Consider the following 26,613-nt stretch of genomic DNA (forward strand, 5'->3'; position numbering starts at 1 on the left):
TAAATATAATAGGCATCTTTTCCTTGGGCTAATGGTTCTGTTGGATGGAAGGGTACTTTTTTTTTTTTTTTTAATCTAAGAAGCCTTTGCCAACCCCTTTTAGTCTGGGTTGCTTCTGAGCTCTCACAACAGCCTGTCCTTCCCCCTCTTAAAGCTTTTATCACATAGTACAGTGTAGACTGTAAGTTTGACGAGGGTCTGTCTGCATTGAGTCTCACTTGATTTTGTCTTCAGAGCCCAACATGGTGTCAGTGGGTATTGATTGCATGTATGAGTGACTGAGAGGATGGTCCTAGCCCAGTTTTCCCTATGTCTTCTTTGTGCTCTAATTATGCCTCCATTTCTCCAATTCCATATTGTGGAACAGATTAAATTGCCATGCAGTGAAACTGTATGATATGATCCTTGTTTATTGCTAGTTGCTGTTTAATAGTTAGATGTTAGGTCTTTGGGATATTGCTTGCCTTGATGTGTGATGAATACTCTTAATCCTTTGGTCACCTTATTTTTTTTATAAGTTAATTACTTTCTATTATGTTGATGGATTGTTTTATGTTTTAGATGATTCCCTCTAAATATTGCAACACGGGGACTATTAGGTAGAGATAACTGCCACCACCTTGAGTTTTTTCAGAAGAGGCTCCTTATTAAAAAATACATAATTTCAGGGTTTGCACAAGGCACTTTTTTCCATCATCAGTGCCTCAAGATGGAATTAGAAGATTAAAAAGATAAAGTGCTTCATTCATTTAATAAGTATCTACCATATTTATTCTCATAGTTTTCCCCACATTCACTTTCACCATGAACTAAAGAGGATAAAGGGATTCATAGGAGCACCGTGTCACTATCTGCCCTGCAGTCCACAGCCAGCGGCCAAGTTCTCTGGAGCCTCAGTCCTCTAACACTTCTCCTTGGGCAGCTTCTCAGATTCACTGCTTTTGTAGGAGACTGCTTCAGCCCGCACTTTCCGTGTGTTTGTGAGAAGGGCAGAGTGGGGAGGATTGTGGGGGGGTGGGTTTCAGGTCTTGGGGAGTAGAGATTGATTACATTTAGCACTTTAGAGAAAGAAGTCATTGGTGTTTAAAGTAGAGGCTTTGGAGTCAGACAGGAGTCAGACAGACAAGAGAAGTCACAGTGTGAGTTCTGTTCTACCTTGGGTGTGGAAGCTTGAACAGATGGCTCCTAAACCTTAGTTTTCTTGTCTGTCATATTAGGGTAGTGATAGAATTCTACCTCTTAGACAGAATTAAATGGGATGATTTAGGCAAACATTTACCAGAGCTTATTTAACAGGTAGCTCTATATAAATGCTAGCCCTTGGAATAATAATATGTATTATTATTAGGACTCCTTCACAGTATCCATCTTTGTTCTCATGTGATTGTGTAATAGGTCTGAGTAATATAAATGAGGCTGATCTAAAAACTTAGGCTCTTTCTGACACATTGCATTTCTAAAGCACTTTACAGTTTGTGAAACACATTCACACTTCTCATCCTCGTAGCGCTTCAGCTCCAGCTCTTCATGAGGAGGAGGAACAATAAACCAGACTAGGCTGTGGGTATGAAAAGGAGGTTGAGAAGAGAAATACGAAGACAATAAGCCCACTCCAGAAAGATTGCCATTGTTTTCATTGTAACCTTCTGACTGCCTCACAAGGTCAAAACATTTGCTCTTGATAGACAACTTAGCTAGTCATTGGAATTACTATTTCGCAGCTGAAAACATGTCTGGGTGTGTGTGTGCGTGCGTGTGTGCGTGTGTGCGTGTGTGTGTGTGTGTGTGTGTGTGTATGAATGAGAGAATCAGAGAGAGAGAAAGAACATTATTATAAGAGAAATACTTTTTTATTATTTGCTTTATGACAGAGGCAAGACTAAAAAAATCAATGGGTCCAATGTTAGATTCTGAGTTAGAAGTGAAATTTCTCTAAAAGTTTTTAAAACTGATTTTATGTATTTCCCTACATAAAAGCTCCTATCTTTTTTATTTTTTTCACCCTAGAATTGTAGTGTTAAAGATGGAAACACTCGATTGCTCAAGTACTTCCATCTCTATCCACTACCAGGAAACAGACCCATAGAGGGGCAAGATAGATGCATGGAGGAAACTAACATTTATTGTGTTACTGCCATGTTGTCCTGGTAGGCATCGGAATCGTCTATGCATTCATTCTGTAGTTCACCAGAGTTTTTTGGAGAGTTGTCTGTTCACCCGCACAGTGCTAGCCATTGTGTATAGAGCAGGAAACAAAGCAGACATGATTGTGGCTGCTCTCATGGAAGGAAGGTCAGAGGCTAGTGAGGAAGGCATACACTGAAGGTGTCCGTACACAAATATATAATATCAAATTGTTAAGTGCTGTGAAGGAAACGAACAGGATATGTGTATGTGTGAGAGAAGAACTATGAAAGGGACTTATAATAATAGTAATAATCCTTAAAGGAGTCTTCTGATAGATATGTCCTGTCCTTATCATCATTTTAACTTATGAGGAGATGGAAGAACAGAGAGATTATGTAACCTCCCCAAAGCCACACTTTAGAAGAATCATAGATCATGAGAAAGAGCCTTCTATATATAGTGAATAGCACTTGCTGTGGCCTTGAAAATGAGAGAAACAGGTATACACACACACCCACACATAGCACATCTTGAAGGCCAGTGTAGCTGAACTATGATAATCAGGCAGGGGAGCAATAGTAGATGATGTTGGAGTGGTAGGCAGGGGTCAGGTCATACAGTGCTTTGTTGGATACCATAGGAAATTTGGATTTTATCCAAAGTATATGGGAACCATTCATTGAAGGAATTTTAGCAGAAGTGAAATATCAAATTTGAGTTAAAAAAAAAATCTTCTAGTATGTATGTCAAGAACAAATTGAAGTAGGCAAGAGTACATGAGGTCAGGAATGCATTAGCACAGTCCAGGGGAAACCTCATGGTGTTTTGGTAGCAGTGGAGATGGAGAATTTTTTGAAATACATATTCTTCAATTTTTAAAATTGAGTTACAACTTATTACATAGAAATTACTATTTTAATGGTTTATAAAGTGTATAATTTTGTGATTTTCGGTATATTTGCAATGTTGTCACCTGGCTTCTTTCTCTTAGAAATGTTATGCCTGGCTTCTTTCTCTTAGAAAAATATTTTCAAGCTTCATCCAAGTGGTAGCATGTGACAGTACTTCATTTCATTTCATGGCTGAGTAATATTCCATTGTGTACATTTCATTTATCCATTCATCAGTTGGTGGACATCTAGATTGTTTTCTTTTTTTTTTTTTTAAGATTATTATTTGTATTTTGAGAGAGAGAGTGAGAGAAAGCACAAGCAGAGCAGGGGCAGAGACGAGGAGAGAAAGAATCGCGACCAGGCACTCTTCTGTGCCGTCAGAGTAGAGCCCAACGTGGGACTGGAATCCACGAAGCACGAGATCATGACCCGAGCCGAGATCGAGAGTTGGGCGCTTAACTGACTGAGCCACCCAGGCACCTCTCCATCTTTTTTAATGCTTATGTATTTATTTTGAGAGAGAGAGAGTGGAGGAGGGGCAGAGAGAAAAGGAGAGAGAGAATCTCAAGCAGACTCCATGCTGTCAGTGCAGTGCCTGACCTGGGGATCAGTTTCATGAACCATGACATCATGACCAGAGCTGAAATCAAGAGTTTGACGATTAACCATCTAAGCCATCTAGGCACCCCTGTTTCCATTCTTTGGCTGTTATCGGTAATGCTGCTATGTACACTTATGTATATGTTTTTATGTGATCATACGTTTTCAGTTCTTTTATAAGTACACTTAGGAATGAAATTGCTGAGTCATATGGTAACTTTATGTTAAGTTTTGAGAAACTGACAAACTATTTTTCCACAATGGCTACATCATTTTACAGCTCTGCCAGCAATATATGAGGATTCCAACTTCTTCATATCCTTGCTATCTTTTCTAGTTCTTGCTATTAAAAAAAAAAAAGTATAACCATCCTAGGGTGAAGTGGTGATTTTGATTTGCATTTCCTTAATGAATAATGAAGTTGAACACTTTTTCATGTGCTTATTGACCATTTGCATATTTTCTTTGGAGAAATGTCTATTTAAATTATTTACCATTTTAAAGATCAGATGGCTTGTCTTCTTAATTGCTTAGTTTTGTCAGGCATATGATTTGCAAATATTTTCTCCCATTCTGTGGGTTGTCTTTTCACTTTCTTGAGAGTGTCCTTTGAGGCACAAAAGCTTTTTTTTTTTTTTTTTTCTAATGTTTTATTTACTTCTAGGAGAGAGAGAGACAGCATGAGCAGGGGAGGGTCAGAGACAGAGGGAGTCACAGACTCTGAAACAGGCTCCAGGCTCTGAGCTGGCAGTCAGCACAGAGCCCGACGCGGGTCTTGAACCCACGAACCGCGAGATCATGACCTAAGCGAAAGTCAGACGCTTAACCAACTAAGCCACCTAGGCGCCCCGAGGCACAAAAGCTTTTATTTTTTGTAAAGTCCTGTTTATGTCACTTGTTGCTTTTGGTGTCATATTAGAGAAATCATTACCTAATCCAAGGACATGAAGAATTTCCACCTATGTTTCTTTCTAAAAGTTTTATAGGTTTAGTCTTAAATTTAAGTCTTTGATCCATTTTCAGTTAATATTTGTATATGGTGTGACATAGAGGCCTAAATTCATTCTTCTTTAAAAATATTTTTGTTCCTTATTTTAGAGAGAGTACAAGCAAGGGAGAGGGGCAGAGGAAGAGGAAGAAAGAATCTCAAGCAGGCTCTAGGCACAGTGCAGAGCCCTACATGGGACTCGATCCCATGACCCTGGGATCGTGACCTGAATCAAAATCAAGTCAGATGTTCAACCAACTGAGCCACCCAGGCGTTTCTAAGTTCATTCTTTTGTATGTGGCTATCTAGTTGCTCCATTTGCTGAAAAGACTTTTTTCTCTTTTTGAAATATATTTTGGAGTAGTCACTACAACTTATAAGGGAGGAGAAGGCAGGAGGAATAAAGAAGAATCAAGATTACTGATATAAGCAGCTGTGTTACTGGTGGTAGTATTTACTAAAATGAGTGAGAGTGTTGTTATTTGGGGTGAGACAGAGTAAGGGATAGTGAGAAGTTCAGATCTGAATTTAAGTTTAACTTGTCTGTGATACTTTTCTGCCTATTGTATAGACAGCTTGCTGTCTGGGACTGTGCGATCACTTAGGAAAGAAATACACAGAAAGACAGACACAAGAGAGCCCAATCTAGAGGTCAGGGAATGCTGACAAATAGACTCCTGAGGCGAAGGAATCTGCAAAGGAGACAGAATCAGAGACCAGAGAGGATTGAAAAAAATCCACGAGTATAGGTCATGGAAGTGAAGAGGGGAGAAATTGATCATGTAGGAGAAGGTGAAAAAGTCAGTGAAGGAGTAAAATCCTTGTGAAAATGAGACCCAAAGGGACACAGAACATAAGTAGAGAGCTTGCCCTTTAATGAAATGAGTGACACTCTGGTGTAGGGACTGTGTTGTTAAATCCAGGTAAGTTTGTGAATTTATTGTTAGGAAGTTGAGTTCCTTTATGAAAGCTCTTATTTTCTTCATGAAGATTAAGAATATTTCTCTCTGTTGGAAGTACATAAGCGAAGGATAGGAGCTGAGGTCAAGGCAGGCTCACGAAAAGTAGGAAGGGAGAAGGAAAAGTATGTAGTGGTGGTCTTGGCATGAGGTGCAGGTTGGATCAGGAGATGTAATAGGCTTGCTATACAATATTGAATGTCTGTTTGGGATTTATCATCATGAGCTTAAAGTCAAATCAGTCTGTGCAGTTATATGGTTTTTCTCCAGCACTGTTTAGCTGGGGAATGCAGAGGGTTGGGGTTCACCAATTGTTGGCATTCTGCCAGTTGAGTCCCATGCAGGAAGAGTGTCAAAACTGTATTTGCAAAGGAATGCGTACAGCAGTTGATCAAGTAATCTGGAGGCTGGTATGGGGAAATAAGGGTGACATCATTTACAGCGGTGGATCAGTAGGTTGTAGGTTGAAGAATTTGGGGGACTAAAGTGAGATGAAAGTATATTAAAGTTATTCAGTGATAGACCTTCTAATTTGAGATTTTGGAGTTGGTACAGATCTCTGGTGTACTCCTGGCAATGTGTGATCAAAGGTGGAGTAGATGAAAAGGCAAGGGATGACATAGTCTAAGGATCGAGACACTTGGATGTTACATGGATTGTTCCTTTAAATGGAATTGCCAAGAATGATGACAGGTGTTGGGGTGGGAATCAAGACTCTTCAGTGAGGGAGGAGCATTACCAAAGGTTGGTGGGTAACAGAAACAAAAAAGCAGGGAGAGAGGATAGTGTAGTCAGAGGGCTTGGGTCTCCAAGGAACAGGGATTTTTGCCAGAAAGGAGAAGTAATAGTTAGGGACTAGTGGGGATAAGAATGCCATACTCAGCCTCGCGGATTTGGGGGTTAAAAAAGAAAAATGCAGAACAGTTTTCTGGACGGCAGAGGAAGCAAGTGTCCTTAATGACCAGCACATTTCAATTAAGACTAAGAAGTGAAGGAAGTTTTTTTGCTTTTTTGTTTTTTTAAAGAAGTGGTGTATGGAGGTTTGCTGATTAGTGTAGGAATTCCATAGGGGAGTGGAAGTTTCAGGAGAGAGAGAGTGTGTTGGAAGGATTGAGGATCTATAGAATAGTGTGGGTATAGTAGTTAGGGACAGTAATGGAAGACCAGCGACCCTTGAGCCTCAGTGCAGATGACTGAAATAAATAGGAGTATGCATAAAGGAATAAGGCCCTTCACCCCCACCCCATCTCTGAGAAGGCAGGCCCTTGGTGTCCGGGCTGCAGGCCTAAATGATTCCTCACAGAGTAGGCAGCTTCCCATGCCACTTATCCCAAAATCTCAAGGAGTGACGTGGTAGTTTTCAGGGAGAGCAGCTGAGGTCAGGGTCTAATGGTGATTTGTCCAGGGCCACAGTGAGTAAGTAGCAAAGCATATCTCCTGACAACCAAATATCAGGTCTGCTCACGACTCGTAATTTGTTTATTTTGGTTTTAGTGCTCATTTACCATACTGTTAGCAGAGCTGGGTCTCTTAGACCATTAGAAAATGAAAATTCAAGGGGGAAAAAAACCCTAAGAAGTAGACAGTGTTTCTACTCTGGAACCATTTCAGGCTCTCAGGCAGGTCTGAGCCAAAAGGATAAGAAATGGCTGTGCTGCATACGGGCTCTGGTGACCAGTCATTGCGACCCAGTAGAGTCTGCGTGACCGTGACCGTGTGCTTTACTCTCATACGTGCATTCTGTCCACAGGGTCATGTCGGCACAACAGCAACCAAGAAGATCGACGTCTACCTCCCCCTGCACTCGAGCCAGGACAGACTTCTGCCAATGACTGTGGTGACAATGGCCAGCGCCAGGGTGCAGGACCTGATCGGGCTCATCTGCTGGCAGTACACAAGTGAAGGACGGGAACCGAAGCTCAAGTAATCCTTCCTCTTTTTGGCTGCTCTAGTTTCTGCCTGTCTCCGGGCCATCCATGCTGCATTCTGGGCCCAGTCAGGCTTTCTAGGCATTGGCCTGGGAGCCAGACATCCACACGGATCCAGGTCAGGCTGCTCACCAGATCTTGGGCCTGTGTATCCCAGGCTTATCTCAGAGAATCTGTGTACCGAGTAGACTAATGAGTTTGTGAATCCAGACATGAGGCACTGTATCTTAGTGGTTTTCAAACCCTTTTATGACACTTGCTGATAAAAGTTGCATGGGAGGCAGTAGGAGGGGACTAATATTGTTGAACCCTTACCATGATTTGGGCAGTAGTGCTGACCTCTCATTTAATTCTCCCACCTCTTATTCTGCAGAGCAGGAAACTCTGAGTCAGAGAATTGATATTTGCTAAAGGTCACACCAATGGGACATGGCAGAGTCCAGATTTGACTCGCGGTCTGTTGGATGCTAAGGTTTTTGCATTATTTCCTTTAGGTCTGAATGACAGTTTTCCTTGTTGTTAGTGGCACAGTTTTCTGTCAGTCACTAAGCTCTATTCATGATTAAACAATTATATTAAAAATGTAATGCTTCAAAGTAGAGTGTCTGCCTGCATATCATATAAAGTCCCTGCAAGTCTTATCTGGCAGCCACCCTCTTCTGTAGTAGGGTTTACAGTACAGCAAAATGTACTGGGTGCCTTCATTTTGGAAATGGATTCTCATGGAGACTTTCTCTTCTCTTAGAATGGTTCAGTCTGTATTTTTTCTTCTTGAGGTACATTACATTTGCACTTAAAATTATTTTTTCAAGTTCTCATTGACATTACCCTCCACTTTGCCTGAATACATTGTGAATATAAAGATAATCTTTACTGCTCCTTTGACAATAGAAAGCCTTTTCAAGCACCTAGGCTCAGAAAAAGGGTTGAGTCAGCAGCTCTGCCTGAGGCTGAGCTATAGTGTTACCCCTTTTTCAGCATGAAGTGGAAACAAGAAAACAGGGAAAGAAGTCAAAGTGCTGGTGACTTTACGTATGTTGTCTGGGTTAATCAAGAGATTGCTTAGTGCAGGCACTGAGACCAAGAGACACAAAGGACTGCCCAGGGTCACACAACTAGTGAAGAACAGAGGTGGGACTGAATTGTGATATACATGTTACAGATGAGGAAACTAAAACTTAGATAGCCTAAGTAACTTTTCCTAAGTCACACAGTAAGTGGTAGAACTGGTATTAAACCCTAGGGATCCCTGGGTGCAGAGCGCTGGCTCTTCACTATTACATTATACCCGCTCTTACTATGTATGGGTGATATTAAAACATTCCTTGAGTTCCTACTGACTGCAGGCACAGTGCTAGGTCTTGACATCCAGAAAAGAAAAAAGCAGGTCATGCCATCAGGGAGCTTACTATCTAAGGTAGATAGGCAATAGTAGTAAAGTATAGTAGCATGTAAAATCAGGTTCTGTGAGGATGTCTGATCCCATATTTGGGGATGGGAATGGAGTCATGAAGAGCCACCTTGATTATACAGCTAAGCTGAAACTTGAAGGAGTAGGGAAAGTGATACAGAGGGGTTGAGGAGGGTATTCTAAAACAGAAGGAAAAGCACGGACTTCTGTTATGCTGGTCCTTCACATTCAGGCTTTAAATTCTGGATTCTGTTCCAAATACATAGCAATGATAAATGAAATATGTTAGTGACATACCTGTACTTGAATAACAAGATCGACATCCCGGTAGGCTAAAAATGGAACCAGGTATGGAAACGGGCAGTGTGTGTAGGGAGTTGATTCTTCTAAGGTGGTACTTTCCAAAGAACATGTTGTGAATATTTACCAATGAAATATTGATTATTTTCAGGCTTTGGGGTAGCTAAGCAGGGCCTGGGGTGGTCACAGCCCCCAGCTGTCATTTCTGGGTGGGGAAGAGTCTCATCCATCTACCCGTGTATCATACACACACTATTATTTTCTTTTTCTTTCTTTTTTTTTTTTTATATTTTTATTTATTTCTAGGAGAGAGAGACAGACAGACAGCGTGAGCAGAGGAGGGTCAGAGAGGGAGGGAGATACAGACTCCAAAATAGGCTCCAGGCTCTGAGCTGGCAGTCAGCACAGAGCCCGACGCAGGGCTCGAACCCACGAACCGCGAGATCATGACCTAAGCGAAAACCAACTAAGCCACCCAGGCGCCCCATACTATTATTTTCAAAGTATGCCATGATGTCAGAAAAGAGTGGGAAACACTGCTTGAGGGTATAGAGACCAAAGGAACTTTGTGCGTGGATAGGGATCAGAGGAAGTCTCACTGTTGGAAACTAGGAGCTGGGGTGGGACTGTCCCACATATGAAAAGAAACTGAACAAAGCTAACTGGCTCTGTGACTTCTGGAGTGGTAGGGAAATAAAGATAGCAGTGTGACTGGGACTTGGCCATGCAGGACATGACTGGGTTTATGATCTCCCTGGTGTTTCCAAGGGAGAGGAACCCTGAGCTGACGATATAAGACCTGTTTGTATGGTGGAGGCCTCTGCTTGATGGGGATGGAGGATGGTGCAATAACTGTAAAAGCAGGGAGGCAAGGAGAAGAAGGGAGGGAGAGAGGGGAAGAAACTGTTCTTATTCAAGAAGAGCTAGCAAATTAAAATTCTTAACCAAACGAGTATAACTAGTACTAAGAAAGATAATAATCATGAGATAAATTCACTCCCAACAGAAAATACAGTAAAATAATCTGAAAATTGACTTCAAATAAATATGTTTAAAGTCATCAAAGAGGGGCGCCTGGGCGGATCAGTCGGTTAAGCGTCCGACTTTGGCTTAGGTCATCTCACGATTCCTGGGTTCGAGCCCCGTATTGGGCTCTGTGCTGACAGCCAGCTCAGAGCCTGGAGCCTGTTTCAGATTCTGTACCTCCCTCTCTCTCTGACCCTCTCGTGCTCACACTGTCTTTCGCTGTCTCTCAGAAATAAATAAAACATTAAAAAAATAATAATAAAAAAGTCATCAAAGAGATGAAGGAATAACATCCATGGTAAATTTCTTGGAAATGGTGAAAAGCAGATGAGAATTAACTAATTAAATAGAAGAGAACCATTTAAAGGCACTGGAAACATAAAATGCTGTTATTAATGTAACAACAACAAAAGTGTATGGGATAAACTCTGGACTGGGCACACTTAAGAGGGACTAAGGTGAGGGATACTACCAGTGATTTCAACCTAGGATGTAACACTAACACAAAGAGATAAAGAGATATAGAGAATGAAATATGAGTAAGTTAAGAGACATGGAGCAAAGTGGAGAGCCTCTCACTTGTGAGGCAGAAGGTGGAGGGAATCGCAAGGAACACTATTTGAAGAGATAATGCCAGAGTATTTCCCAGAATTGGAGGCAGATGCAAACTAGTCTTCATATTAAAAGTACATACAAATGAAATGGATGAATTTTTATAACAAATTATGCTAGAGCAATGAGGCATCCATAAACCAAAAAACCTAAGCCTCATATACCTTGTATAAGATTGATTCAAAAATGAATTGAGACTGAAATGTAAAACTTTAAACTTTTAGGAGAAAGCAGCAGAAAATCTTTGGGACCAAGAATTAAATGAAGAGTTCTTGTATATGATACTGAAAGCAGGATCCATAATAGAAAACGGATTAAAAACAAACAAAAGAACTTTGCCTTTACAAAAGATCCTTACTTTCTTTTTTTTTTTTTTTAATTTTTAAAATGTTTTTATTTATTTCTGAGAGAGAGAGAGAGAGAGAGAGAGAGGCAGCGTGAACAGGGGAGGGGTCAGAGAGAGAGGGAGACAAAGAGGGAGACAAATCTGAAGCAGGCTCCAGGCTCTGATCTGGCAGCACAGAAACCGATGCAGGGCTTGAACCCACAAACCGTGAGATCATGACCTGAGCCGAAGTTGGACACTTAACTGACTGAGCCACCCAGGCGCCCCAAAAGATCCTTACTTTCTTTCCACTCCAGAAGCTGTCAGACAGCCATTCTGCCTTTTCCTTTCCCATGGGGCTAGTTTCAGCTTTACCTGGTCAAGAGAGACGAAGAGTGGGGGTGAGGTGAGGAGATGGGCCTGTTGCAAAGAGTCAAAACAGTAGAATTTAAGGCAGAAACATATCAATAGGGATATTTTTGTCAACTACATAATGAAAAAAGGAATGGCCCACTGAGATAATATAATGCTTCTGACTGCATATACACCTAGAAACATAGTTGCAAAATATTTTAAGGGAATTGTAAAGCGGCATTGAGTGATCCAGAGTAAAAATGTGAAATTTTGGTGCATTCCTACCAAAAACTGATAAAGAGATGAAAAGTAAGTGAGGATGAAGGAAGATTCAAACAATTTAATTAGCAATTCCAAACCCCTGAAATAGAGATTATCTCTTGTACTAGTTTGTAAGCCTGTGAAATTGAATAAATCTTACTAATATTTATATTCCTGAGGTATCTAGCATGTTCACATTTTTTAATAGTTACACTGAATCTGAATAAACCATTGATCTTTTGAAACATTTTACAATTCTTATGTGACAGTGGATTTCTCAGTTTTGTTTGGTATAAGACAATCTATAAAATAAGTCCCTGGGATCTCTTTCTATCAGGCAGTACAGTGCAAGGTATTTTCTTTATAGCCTATTTGTACTTAAGTGTTAGAATAGATCCTTACATGATCTTTTCCAGTGGGTTAGCCCTGTGAAGAGCTAGCTGTTCATTCACAGGGGGCCAAATTACTGGATGCACGGTTTCAGTCTGGTTGTTAAGAAAACGATTTATTTAGAAATACTGTTCTCCTGTCTCTGTGCCTTGAAAACTGCCAGTGGTAGTAGGCTTTGGCCCCAGAGAAGGAATGGAGGATTTGGCTAGAATTTTTGGCTTTCTTTACTTATACCTGTTAACACTTGAGCAAGATGGAATGTGGTACTTTAGCCAATTTCCTGTTTATTTTCATACCCTGATTTTAGGGAAAAACTTTGTAAGAAATGAACTAAAATCTTTTCAGTCTCTAGGTAGTTGAATTTTTAAATTTAGACTTTGTTGTGTAGATTCATGTTTATTCAGTTTTTATCAGAAAATGTGGCCTATAAAATTTCTGCTTAGAATTTTATTTATTTATGGGCACTTACTCTCCAGTGAACTTTTATAAATATTTTGTAGATTCTGGAAACATATTCTTTGTAGGTTATAGAATTTAGTATATTCTTATTAAAATTATATCTTTAATTACTATTACATTCTTATATTTTTGACTGGTTGGTCTATGGATGATTAGGAGAAATGAATTAATGTTTCCATTTTCTGGTTTATTTCTGTCAGTTTCTCCTATGATTTCAACAGTTTCCACTTTATATATTGCAGCGCACAAATATGTTTCTGCATTTCATATCTTTATTGTGAGTTGTACTTTTTTTTCAATATAAAACAGCTCTCGTTTTATGAGTTGTGTCCTGCTTTTTTCTTTGCTTCAGTAATAGGAGCTTTTCCACTCCCTGTTCTTCTCATTTGTCTAATCTTTATTCTGCCTATTACCTTTGCCTTTTTGTTTTAGATATGTTGACTAGTTTTGTGAGGCTTTTCTATTTTAAACCTGCCTAAATCACTGTCTTTTAATTTTTTTAAGATTTTATTTTTAAGTGATTTCCACACCCAACATGGGGCTTGAACTCACAACCCGGAGATCAAGAGTCAGTGACTGAGCCAGCCAGGGGTCCCTAAATCACTGTCTTTTTATAGGGAAGTTTCTCTTACTAACATTTATCTTCACTACCGATGTATTAGTTTCATGTTAGTCAGCTTGTTTTAAGCTTGGCTTTTAATGCTTGCTTTGTTGTTTTCTGTTTTCATTTATTTAAAATTCTAAAATCAGTTACAGCTAAGATTTTAAAAACATTTTTTAATTAATTTATTTATTTATAAATGTTTATTTTTGAGAGAGACAGAGACAGAGCACAAGTTGGGGAGGGGCACAGAGAAAGAGAGACACAGAATCCAAAGCAGGCTCCAGGCTCTGAGCTGTCAGCACAAAGCCTGACGTGGGCCCTGAACCCACGGACCATGAAGTCATTACCTGAGCTGAAGTCGGACACTTAATTTACTGAGCTACCCAGGTGCCCCAAAACAGTTTTTAAATAGGCTTTATTTTTTAGAGTGGTTTTAGGTTTACAGAAAAACTGCGCATAAGTTTAGAGTTGCCACACATCTCTTTCCTGACACTTGTTTTTCCCTGTTATTAACACCTTGCATTAGTGGAGTACAATTGTTGAACCAATATTGATACATTATTATTAACTAAAGTCAATACTTTACATATTAGGGTTCACTCTTTGTATTGTACAATTCTTTTTTTTTTTTTATGTTTATTTAATTGTCATCTCCACAACCAGTGTGGGGCTCGAATGCACAACCCTGAGATCACGAGTCTCCTGCTCTTCTGACTGACTGAGCCAGCCAGGTGCCCCATTAGAGCCAGCCAGACTCTGATGATTGCATCATAGCTAATTGTTTCACTGCCCTAAAAACTGCCCCGTGCTCCACCTTTTCATTCCTTTCTGTTTATGTTTGGCAACCACTTTTTGTTGTGTCTACCGTTTTGCATTTTCCAGAATGTCAGATGGTTGGAATCCTACTATATCTAGCCTTTTCAGATTGTTATCTTTCCCTTAGCAATATGTATTTAGGGTTCCTTCCTGTCTTTTCATGGCTTGACAGTTCATTTCTCTATATTGCTGAATAATATTCCATGGCAAGAATGTACCACAGTTTGTTTTTCCATTCACCTGTTGAAAGACAGCTTGGTTGCTTCTAATCTTTATAGTAAATGTGTTGTAAACATTTATAGCAGGTTTTCATATGGACATAAGTTTTCAATTCATTTTACAAATACCTAAGAGTGCAGTTGCTGGATTGTATGATAAGCCTTTGTTTATTAGCTTTCTGTGGAACTGCCCAAATGTCTTCCAAAGTGGTTATACCATTTGACATTTCCATCATCAATGCATAAGGGTTCCTTTGCTACAAATCCTTTCCAGCATTTGGTTTTGTAAATGTTTTAGATTATAGCTATTTTACTACGTGTGCAGTGATAATCCCATTTTTGTTTTAATTTGCAATTCCCTAAGAAAGTGATCTTAAGCATTTTTTCATATGCTTATTTGACATCTATCTGTATTCTTTGGTGAACTGTCCAGTTCTTTGGCCAGTTTTTTTATCGGGTGGTTTTCTTACTGATTTTTAAGAGTTCTTTGTGTATTTATCAGATATGTGTTTTGTAGGGATTTTTTTCCCCAGTCTATGGCTTATCTTTTTATTTTCCTATCAGCATCACCTCGAACTTACCAGTTTTTTCTTTGATAAATTGTGTTTTGGTGTCGTACTTAAAAAGTCATCACCAAGCCCAGGGTTCCCTAGATTTTGCTGTATGTTCTAGAAGTTTTATGTAATTTTTTGCTTTACATTTAAGTCTGCGATCCATTTTGAGTCAATTTTTGTTAAAGGTGTAAGATCTGTGTCTAGATTTAGGGGGTTTTTTTGCATGTGAATGCCCACTTGAAAAGATTATCCATTCTCCATTCCTTTTGCTGCTTTGCTCAAAACCTTTTCTCCTTTGTCAAATATCAGTTGACTATATACATGTAGATCTATTTTTGACATAATAAATTTTTTAAAACATTCCTTTTTAATTTATATTTCATCGGATTCAAAAATGAAATGGTATCTTTTGAGTAACACCCATTCGTGAAAGAGAAAAAAAATTCAGTGAGGTTTTTATCCTCTCAAGAACTTGAGGTGGGAGGTATATACCTGCTCTTCACACAGAACCACATTTACTCTACTTCATAGATAATTTAAAGGATTTCTTAAGGGTAATTTTGACTAGTCCCAGTTTTGTGCAGAGACTGTAGTCATATGTTATGACTCTTTTGTACACTAGAATGGCTATTCTTTGCCTTCTTCTGTTCAGTTGTCCCTTTAACATTCAACATATTTCACTGGTCTCTTATTTACTGTTGCTCTTTATCAGCTACTGACAGGTGAGCTACTAAAAGCCTGAAGAGTTTTGCTGTAGTCCAGAAGCTGGAGTAGTATACTTTTAAGATTATTGCCGTTGCTCAGTGAGTGGAAGTTTCTGGCAATAGAGCAGAGCTGTCCAAAAGAAATATAATGCAATCACCTCACACCTGTTAGAATAGCTATCATCAAAAAGACAAGATATAACAAGTGTTGGCGAGGATGTGGAGAAAAGAAAACTCTTGTGCACTGTTGCTAAGAATGTAAAGAGGTGCAGCCACAATGGAAAGCAATATGTAGGATCCTCAAAAAATTAAAAATAGAACTACCATGTGATGTAGCAATCCCCCTTCTGGGTACATATCCAAAAGAAATGAAAACAGGATCTTGAAGTGATATTTACACTCCCCCCATGTTCACAGCAACACTATTCACAATAGTTGAGATATGGAAGCAACCTGAGTGTCTGTCTATGGATGAAAAGATAAAGAAGATAAAGAAATCCTGCCGTCTGCAACAACATGGATTGACCTTGTGAGCATTATGCTAAGAGCGATACATCAGAGAGAAACAAATACTGCATGATGTCACATATATATGGACTCTAAAACTGAACTCACAGAAACAGAGATTAGAATGGTGGTTACCACAGACTGGGGGACGGGGGAAATGGGGAGATCCGAGGCAAAAACCACAAACTTCTAGTTAGAAAATGAATAAGCTTTGGGGATGCCTGGGGGCTCAGTTGGTTAAGTGTCTGACATTGGCTCAGATCACGATCTCACACTTAGTGAGTTCGAGCCCCATATTGGACTCTGTACTGACAGCTCAAGCCTGGAGCCTGCTTTGGATTCTGTGTTTCCCTCTCTCTCTGCCCCTCCCCAGCTCATGCTCTGTCTCTCTCTCTCTGTCTCTCTCAATAAATAAATAAACCTAAAAAACAAAAATTTTAAAAGAAAAAAAAGAAAATTAATAGAGATCTAGTGTACAGCATTGCAAATATAGTTAACCAGACTATTTTATATACTTGAAAGTTGCTAAAAGAGCAGACCTTTAGTATTCTTACCACAAAAAAAGAAATGTGATGTGTTGGAGGTGTTAGCTAAAGCTACTTGGTGGTAATGGTTTCATAATACCTAAGTGTATCAAATACACATATGTTACAAAATGATTACCAGGAATATACACAGTGTTTTATTTCAATTATATCTCAGTAAAGCTGGAAAATAATACATAAGGCAAGCTGCAAATGTGAGCCATATTTACAATTTGAAATTTTCTAATAACCACACTTTTTAAAGTTTCCAAAAGATGGGTGAAATTTAGTACCCTAATAATTATTATAATTTAAATAATTTTTATAATTTTCATGGGTTATATTTTCTTTAACCCATTGTATCTCAAATATTATTATTTTAGGTAATGTTTACATGTTGTTGATAAAATTAAGGAGATTTTTAATGTTCTTTTTTGCCATAAGTTTTAAAAATTCAGTGTTTATTTGCTATATAAACACCTATCAATTCAGACTAGCTGTATTTTAAGTGCTTACTAGCTGCGTGTTGGAGAGTTCAGCTTAAGAGTACACCATCACGTGGTATAGCCATACAGTGGAGTTCACTGTTGGTTCACTTCCTTCTGACATAACCTCAGCTTCTCAGAGCCCTTGTAGGTTTATTTCATTCGTTGTCCTACTTCAATAATTTTTCATAGAGACTTTCTAAAATGTGTTAATATTTTTCCCTGCCTTCTTAATCAGAGTATAACATAGTGGTTAAGGGTGTGGGATCCAAAGCCGCAGTCTGTGTTTGTATTCTGGCCTTAACACTTATCATCAGCATGGTTGTGGATGAATTAGTTCAGTCTTATGTACTCTAGTTATCTCGTGTGTAAAATGAGGATAGAAGCTTCATAACAGAGTAGTTATGAAAATAAAATGAGAAAATACATGGCAAGTGCTCAGGAAATGTTTATTTCTGTTGCCATTAAATACTGTAACTACAGCCAGCTACTACTATAACCAATACTGGTAGTAGTTCAGCAACAGTAGTATAATTTAGCTCTCTCTTAACGATTCAGAGAATTGCACTCTGCTATGATACACTGGTGCCCTGGTGGGCTTATTGTAAGTATATAAGAATTTTTGACCTTACATTATGTTTTCTGACAACTTTGCAGTTCGAATTCTTTCTGTTTCCCCATTTTTGACCGCTTCTGTCTGCTCTCTTCCCATTTGTAGGCCTCTGCTTCTAATTTACCTTCCTTAGAGTCATCATTGAGAACCGCTTACCTAGATAATACAGCCTAAGAGGCCCTTCCCATTCTGACCCTCAGCTGTGCTCTCGTGCATCCTACAGATCACATTTTTTAACTGGCAGCTTCTTGACACCGATACCTGCTTTTGCTTTTGCTCCTTCTTTAATCAGAAATGCCTTTCTCACTCTTCTCCTCTTGATATCCAGCTTAATCTTGAAGCCTTCAGTTCTTTGTTATTCCTTCATTCAGCAAATATTTATGGAGTTCCAGGCCTTAGGTATTGACGATAAAATGGAGAACGAGAGAAATGTGATTGCTGCACTCAAAAAATGTACAGTTTGATGGGGAAGAGGAAATTATCAAGTGTAAGAGCACTTTGTAACTGGCTCATTTCACTTATCATTTGTATCCATTCATGCATTCAGTAAATATTTATTCAGTGTTTTTTATATACCATGCATTTTTCTGGGTATATACAATGGTGAGTAGAGCCAGACATGGTCTCTCTTTCATGAATTCCATAATCTAGTGAGAGAAACGGGTAAATAATTCAAATAGTTTAATCAAATAATTAAGCCAAATAATGTTTGCATAAAAACTGAGTTGAGTAATCTGAAGAAAAGGAATGCCATTTATGAGAGCCTGGTCTTGGGAGTCAGGGAGAAATTCCCTGAGAAAATGATACCAGAGGTATTTGGCAGGGGGAGGTTCCTGGCAGGTGGAACTGCATGGCAGTGACACTGTGGCAGGAAGAAACATGTAGTAGTCAGGGGAGTAATGAAGGCCAGCGTGTCTGGAGCACAAAGTAGGGAAGAGAAAGTAGAATGGGATGAGACTGAAAGATGGGCAGGGTCACAGTGGAGATTGAGGGAAGAGGACAAATTCTGGAAGTATTTGAGAGGTAAAATTCACAGGACTTAGGGATGAGTTGGATATGAGAAGTATGGGAGAGGAAAAGTACCAAAGATGACTCCCTAGATTTCTGACTTGCACAACTTGATGTATTTTGCTGGTCACTGAGATGGGGGCATTGGGTATTATTTGGTTTTTGATGTGTGAAGGGGAGTGGGGGAGCAGCATGAGTTTTATCTTTTATTTGAGATGACTTTGCTATATCTAAGAGAAGTTTTCAGATAGTTGTTTATACTTGCATGTTTGGAGTTTAGAGAAGAACTAGAAATGTGAACTTAAAAGTCATATGCATAGAGATATTAATTGAAGTCTCCAACATGCATGAGTGAACAGAGAGAAGGGACTAAGACTGGACACTGAAAACCTATGTAGATGGTGGTGCCGAAACGGGGTGTCCTAGAGAAGAAATAGAGGTGAAGAAAGAGTTTGGTTTATGTAATGAAGGCTGAGATGACTTGAGAGATGTCCGTGTGGTGAAGAAGTGTTGTAAGCATTAGGATAGCTGGAAGTTTAGAGACTGGACATTGTCTATTTTGTTGTTTTGTTTCCCTCAGTCCCTAACACAATTCTTAGCAAATAGCAAATACTCAATAAGTAATTTGTGGAATGGATGAGAGAACACAGAAACATTCAGATTCAGAGATGTAGACTAAAGTTATCTACCCTTGCCATTGCCAGGGAAGAAGCCCTTCTCCCCATGTCTGCTTAGACAAGCTTCTGACTGTATACAGACCCTTATTCATCAAAAATCACTGAGTTAGATGGTCTCAATCTGGTGAAATATTTAAGTGACAAATGAAGGTTTGGGGATACTGTTTACAAACACTTTCTTCATTGAGCTGCACAGACATATTGCTCATTGTCAACATTTCCCAAGAGCCAAAGTCCTCATACTTACCAGGTAATGAATGGGTAGATATGAACACATTGGAATGCCTGCTTTGTGTCATGCCCCAGGCTAAGCATTTTACATATATTATCTTCTTCCTTACAATACCTCTGTAACTCTTAGATAATGATAGCGAAGCTGAGAAACAGGAACTTAAGTTAATGCCCAAGATCATATATCTAGTAAGTGGCAGAGTCAGGATTTGAACCAGATTTGACTCCATTTCTCTTGCTTTTAACTACCGTGTTATACAAAGAAATGAATTTCTTTTCCTAATGATAGCACCCAGAGACATAGCCATTTGAAATTTTCATCCATCCATCCATCCATCCATTCATCCATCCTTTTATTCTTGCAGTCATTCATTCAGCAAGCATTTAGATATTGTCTACACCATCCCAGGTACTCTACTAGGCATTAGGGATATAATCAGTCATAAAATAAAGTTTATGGCCTCAAGATTTAGACTAGTTTGTGAGACAGAAACCAAATTACATAATTTTAGCTCCATTGTCATTGAGGCTTGGTATAATAGTAGACACAGTAGAATGCTGTGAGGACATAGAAAAGGGCTTTTCTAATTCTGCTGGAAGTTGGAGGGGCGCCTGGGTGGCTCAGTCGGTTAAGCGTCCAACTTCAGCTCAGGTCATGATCTCACAGTTCGTGAGTTCGAGCCCCGTGTCGGGCTCTGTGCTGACAGCTAGTTCAGAGCCTAGAGCCCGTTTCAGATTCTGTATCTCCCTCTCTCTCTGACCCTCCCCTTTCTCTCTCTCTCTCTCTCTCTCTCCCTCTCTCTCTCTCTCTCTCTCTCAGAAATAAATAAAAAACATTAAAATTTAAAAAAAAAAGAAAAAGAAAAAAATTCTGCTGGAAGTTGGAGGCTTGGGTTGACTAGGGATGAGGGAAATGTTAGAGAAGTCTTCCCAGTAGAATGGATACTTGAGCTAAATCTCAAAAGATGACTGGATAGACTAGGAATAGGGAGCCCCTGGGCGGAGAGACCTGCATGAATAGTAACTTGATTAGGATACTGCAAGCAGCTGGTGTGAATGAAGCTTAAGATGTGTGTTCTGAAATGACAGGAGATTGGGTTGAAAGCAGGGTAAATTATAATGGAAGCCTTCATGGAAGCCAGGTACTATTAATGGGCTCTTTTGTTTTTATTTTAAAGGTTGCAAAAGGTTTTAAACAAGGAAGTGACAGTATCATACTGTGTTTCAGAAACATCCCACTGGATCTTTTCAGGCTCAGTTTGTAATAGAATGAATGAGTTTCTCAAACTTAGAATTTTGTTAAGTGAATTTGTTTTAAAAATGTCCAGTTCAGAACAGTATGAAAAGAGGACTTCCCAGAAATGCCAGAATGATAGAATTAGCAAACAAGGATGTTAAAATAGCTATTACAAACATGCTGCATATGTTCAAGATTATGGAGGGAAACATGAACATGATGAGGAAAGAAGCAGAAAATGTTTTAAAAATCCAGATGGAACTTCTAGAGATGAAAAGGACAGTATCTGAAATGAAAACTATACGGTGTGAGTTTAAGAGCAGATTAGACACTGCAAAAGGAAAAATCAATGAACTTGAAGATATAGCAATATGATCTATCCAAAAAGGAGCTCAGACAGAACACTATGAAGATCTTGCTTCCCTTTGGAAATTAGTGGGCATTTTTTCCTTAGTACTTCTTTGCTACAAAATTTAGACTTAACTATTCTGTGTGAGGTGGCTGTGTCTTGACAAACATTAAAATGTTATTTATCAATTTTTACTTTACATATATGGGGTTTTTGTTTTGGAAAAGCAGAAATCTTGACAGTCTTAAAAGTCTTTTCTCTGACATCAAAGAGATGAACTTCTGAGCTGCAGTCCTCAAGGCCTTTCTTTCTCTGATAATGTCTGATAAACTCTTTATATTGACTCTGTTATCAAAATAAATAACAAGGCCCAAGTAATAAGAGTTCTGGACATTGCAGAATCACGTGCTCCTTTTATTTTTAATCGAAAAAAAATAACAAAAGCATTTATTTATCTGGCCATCATACTTAAGAACGTTTTGCATGTATTGAAGATAAAAGTGAATTTTTATGAGTATGGAAATCGAACATGTCAGATCACATCTGGGAGATATCTAGGATGCTTCCTGGAATGCTCCTGAATTTTCATATATGAATTAAATACAATCTATATATGGATTACAGGCCTCTGTCTCTTCATAAAAGCCAACCTGGCCTTTGAACATGAAATGAATATTGGTCAACAATTAAATGAAATAAATTTTTCTAAAGCAAATTTTGTTAGCCTTATTTGTTGAAGCATGAATAAGTGAAATTTAATTGTACTCATTAACGCTTTGGAGATTTAGATATGTTTATTTATACATACATTTACTTGTATAAATATAAAATCTCCAAAGCGTTAATGAGTACATTTAATGAGAGAGAGAGAGAGAGAGAGAGAGAGAGAGAGAGAGAGAGAGAATGTGTGTGTGAGAGGGAGAGAGAGATCTCCCTCTGTCCATCATCCAGAAGGATCTCCTTTTGGCAACAGGTTTCATTTTGCAACCATTCACTCTTCTAATTTCCAATCTTCTCACAAACAACGTTGTCCCTGGAAGGACCTGCTTTTTCCGTGCTAACCCAGTTCTAAAATTAAGCCTCTTTCTGTGGATCCTATTATCCTGTACTTATTTTTATTAGTCTTTTTTTTTTTTTACCCCCAGGGGCAACTTTTTTCCTAAATTTATTTTTAGTTCCAGTATAATTAACATACAATGTTATATTAACCCAAAGAAACCAAAAACATTAATTTGAAAAGATATATGCACACCTATGTTTTTATTGCAACATTATTTGCCATTACCAAGACACGAAGCAACCCTACTTTCCTTCAACAGATGAATGGACAAAGAAGATTAAAGTGATATATACATGTGTATACACACATATATAAAACTGGAAAATTACTCAGCCATAAAAAAAAAGAATGAACAGGGGCGCCTGGGTGGCTTAGTCGGTTAAGCGTCCGACTTTCGCTTAGGTCATGATCTCGCAGTTCGTGGGTTCGAGCCCCGCATCGGGCTCTGTGCTGACTGCCAGCTCAGAGCCTGGAGCCTGTTTCAGTCTGTGACTCCCTCTCTCTCTGACTCTCCCCTGCTCATGCTGTCTCTCTCTCTCTACTAGAAATAAATAAAACATTAAAAAAAAAAAAAAAAAAAGAATGACTTCTTGCCACTTGCAACAACATGGATGGGTCTAGAGGATATAACTAAGTGAAATAAGTCAGAGAAAGACAAATACCATATGATCTCACTCATACGTGGGATTTAAGAAAGCAAATGAAAAAGACTAAAAGACAAAAAAAAACCTCTTAAATATAGAGAACAAACTGTTGGTTGTTTATTAGTCTTTTATCATTACTCAGTCTCTGATAGTGACTCAGAAACAGGACTCTGTGTTCTCTGTCTCATGCTATCCACCATGCTTCTGTTAGTTAATTCTGCTTTTTTGTAATCAAGCTCAAGAGTGGTAGAAGAAATTTTGACAAAATGAGAATCCTTTTTCCTGCCAGGCACTGTACAATTAATTAAGTCACTTAATCCTCATAAGACCCTTATGCAGCAGGTATGTACGGTTATTTTCTCACAGTCCCAGGACCTGATAGAGAAAATTAGCACTTAGGAATCAGGGGATGTGGGTGAGGCAGGAGATGCGGAATCTCTAGGACAGATGGGATGAGCGATTTCCCAACTTTTGTGCTGTTCTGTATTTCTAAATTGTGTCACGTTTCTAATCATGCATTATTACCCTTATCAAAAAATAAGTTCACTATTTTTATAAGGAAAGGAAGATGGAAGTTAGACTTAGTCATTATGGGACATCTGGAAGGTACAGAAAAAAAAAGTGTTGTTTGCTTAATTGTAAACATAACCTTTGTAAACTTTTTGGTAGCTTCAAGTCTTTTAGTGTCCATATAATTAAACATTTTTACATAGTTGTAATAATTTCTCAGTGTTTTTCTCCATAAAAAAAGTGAGGTGCCAATACTCATAATTTGATGAACTATAAAAATACCTCTTTAATCCTCACCTCTTCCTGGGAATACTCCTTTTGTCTTAGATTGCAGCCTCTGACACGTGTTCATTGCCTAGAAAGCCCCACTTGGTTAACAGATATCAGTGTGACAAGCAAGAAAAAGAAAAAGAAAAGCTTATTACTTCTCCTCTTCTCTTTAGTACAAACATCATTAATAATATCTTTATGGTTTTTTCATAGGTAGAGTGATTCAGTCTATACATTGATATATTCATTCATTCAACAAATATTTCTTAAGGGCCTTCTAAGTGCCAGCCATCTTACTCTTCAGGAAGGATGCAGAGACAATAGAAGGATCCCTGCTTTTTAGGAGAACATAGAATGATAAATAAGAAAAAGATGTGGTAACTATGTGCAGAAGTATTGATCAAGTTCTGAACGACCACAGAGGAGAATCGCTTGGATTCTCCTAGAGATCAAATGATTCTCCTAGAGAAGTCAAGGAAAGCTTTTTATAGATAAGAAAATGGAGGAGCTCAGAAAGATTTGGTCACATGGCTGCTTAGTGGTTGAGTTAGCATTAAAAGCAGATCTGACTGCAAAACCATTATTCTATTACTAGGTCATAAGGAGGGGGCATCCCTGTTTTCATTGTTTTATCAGTTCCAGATGTCTGTATTTGGGTGATTCTTGAGTCATGGACCATAGCTTCCTCCTTTTTCTCTCCCTGTTTGAAAATGCCACCAGTTTTCTGATTCAATCAAAGCCTCTTAGAATGGCAGTGAGGAACCTAAGTTCTCCAGAACCAGCTTTGCCACTTAAAAAAAAAAAATTGTTAGTGTTTATTTCTTTTTGAGACAGAGAGAGACAGAGGGTAAGCGGGAGAGGGGCAGAAAGAGAGGGAGACACAGAACTCGAAGCAGGCTCCAGGCACAGAGCCCGATGGGGGGCTTGAACCCACAAGCCCTAAGATCATGACCTGAGCTGAAGTCAGATGCTTAACTGACTGAGCCACCCAGGCGCCCCAACTTTGCCACTTTTAACTGGGTCTTCATGGGCATGTTATTCCTCATTTCTACCCATCTATTTCCCATCTGCAAAAGTGAGGAGTTGAAATAAATCTTTCTAAGCTTCTCATATTTTGTAAGGAATATGTCATGGTTTCCTCCTCCTTTTAAAAGTATGTGGCATTTCCATAGGAGCAGGGGTTCCCAAGGGCCTTGGCAAGTCTAGACACACCATGGAATTGGCAGAGGGATAGGTGGGGGTCAAGGGTAAGGGGTCTTAACTGCCTGGGTTTGAATCTTAAGTCTGTCATTTACACGCTTGAGGCTCACTTTTCCAATTTGTAAAACAAATATAATAATAAATGGCTCTCAGAGTTGGTGTGAAGATTCAGGGAGCTTACATACCTATCGATACTGCTGTGCACAGAGTCTGACACATAGCTTTCAATGTAGCTAATGATACTAATGGCTATTGCACTAGTACTCATTTGGAATCCTGAAGAGGTTTTAGAAGTCAAAATACCATAGTAGCTTCTTTTGTTAATGATTCCTTTATAAAGGCACAAAGGAACCAATATGTCCATGCATAGAATATGGAGTTTTAGTCATTTTCCCCTCAGATATTCAATTAAGGGGTAGAAAGGGTTGGAGTACTGTTTGCTGCTGAATTTTACTCAAGACCCAGAAAAGAGTCCCATTAGTCTTGTATAATATAGGGGAAATCATTCTCTCTTTTCTTTGCTGTATTCCCAGCATGCAGAGCAGGCTACAGTGCAGGGTAGGTACTTTACAGGTTTTTTGAATGAATAAGTGATTTCACACTTTGTTTTTAGAAACTGAGGAGAATAGTAACACTCAGCAGTGAATCTTTCGGCCCTCAGATCTTAGCCTGTGACATTTGTCGAGCTTGTTTTGAAGGGGATTTGGGGACACCCCATGACAATCAAAGCAGAATTCTTCTGATACCAATGTTAGGCTTTCTGCTTTGATCAATAGGCTTATTATTTGCCCTTGAAACCTCTGTGGTGCTGGGGAATCACAGGCATTCCTCAGGATGATTTACACGGCAATAAATAATCTCTGCAGTCCGTTGCTTGCTTCATCAGCGTCTGCCCTGTTCGTAAAACCCTGGAGGCTCAGTGGCCCCAAGGCTGGAGCATGGTGGACATGTTAACTACAGAACTTGTCGCTTAGTTTCATTGTTGTTTTGTTGGTACTAATATGCATCTGCAATTTCTCTTTAAGGATTGATGTAACAAAGTTATTTTCCATCTGACTTTATTATAGTTACCATACCACTTTTTTTTTTTTTTACCTCTGTTATATGGTAGGCTCTACATATATTATCTTATCTTCATAACTACCTCTGAGTTAGGTTCTTGTCTTTTTATATAAGCAGAAACTAAAGGGGACACCTGGGTGGCTCAGTCAGTTGAGCATTCAACTCTTGATTTCAGCTCAGGTCATGATCCCAGGGCTTTGCACTGAGTGTGGAGCCTGCTTGGGATTCTCTCTTTCTGCCCCTTTCCCTCACTCGCTCTCTCTCTCGCTCGCTCACTCTCTCTAAAATTAAAAAAAGAAAAAAAAGAAGTAGAAACTAAAACTCAAGAAGACGAAGCTTATTTTCTGAAATCACATTGCCCGTGAGCACTGGAGCTTAGGTTTTAACTCAGATCTTTCTGGACACAAAGCTCTTAGCTACTATACCATGACATTTTTCTTATCTAGTAGACTTTCTTCTCCTACAGGGGTCTGGTGTTTATATATAGTTAGTAACCTCTTGCAAAGATCCATAAGTTTCCCATATCATTCAAAGGTGAATTTTAAATTTCTTAACAGCGTTGCAAATACATGAAATTTATAGTGACAAACATAGCCAGATTACTTTCTTGTTATCCATCCACTTAGCAAATTTACAGTTCCCATTAATTTTAATCTGTCCATATTACCTGTTTTATATAATAAATATCTCTTAGTCATGACAGACTG

General features: G+C 38.9%; 1 protein-coding gene across 8 annotated transcripts in view; it reads left to right on the forward strand.

Annotated features, from left to right (window-relative positions):
* MAPKAP1 (MAPK associated protein 1) overlaps positions 1 to 26,613 on the forward strand; it is a 239,596-nt gene that overhangs the window by 100,956 nt on the left and 112,027 nt on the right. For all 8 annotated transcript variants that reach the window (XM_039239026.1, XM_039239021.1, XM_039239019.1 and 5 more), the window contains one exon: positions 7,318 to 7,490. In XM_039239026.1, coding sequence (XP_039094957.1) covers positions 7,318 to 7,490 — 173 coding nt within the window. The remainder of the gene's footprint in view (positions 1 to 7,317; positions 7,491 to 26,613) is intronic.

The sequence above is a fragment of the Hyaena hyaena genome, unplaced genomic scaffold, assembly GCF_003009895.1.
Source record: "Hyaena hyaena isolate Hyena2069 unplaced genomic scaffold, ASM300989v1 scaffold_151, whole genome shotgun sequence".
NCBI lineage: Eukaryota > Metazoa > Chordata > Mammalia > Carnivora > Hyaenidae > Hyaena > Hyaena hyaena.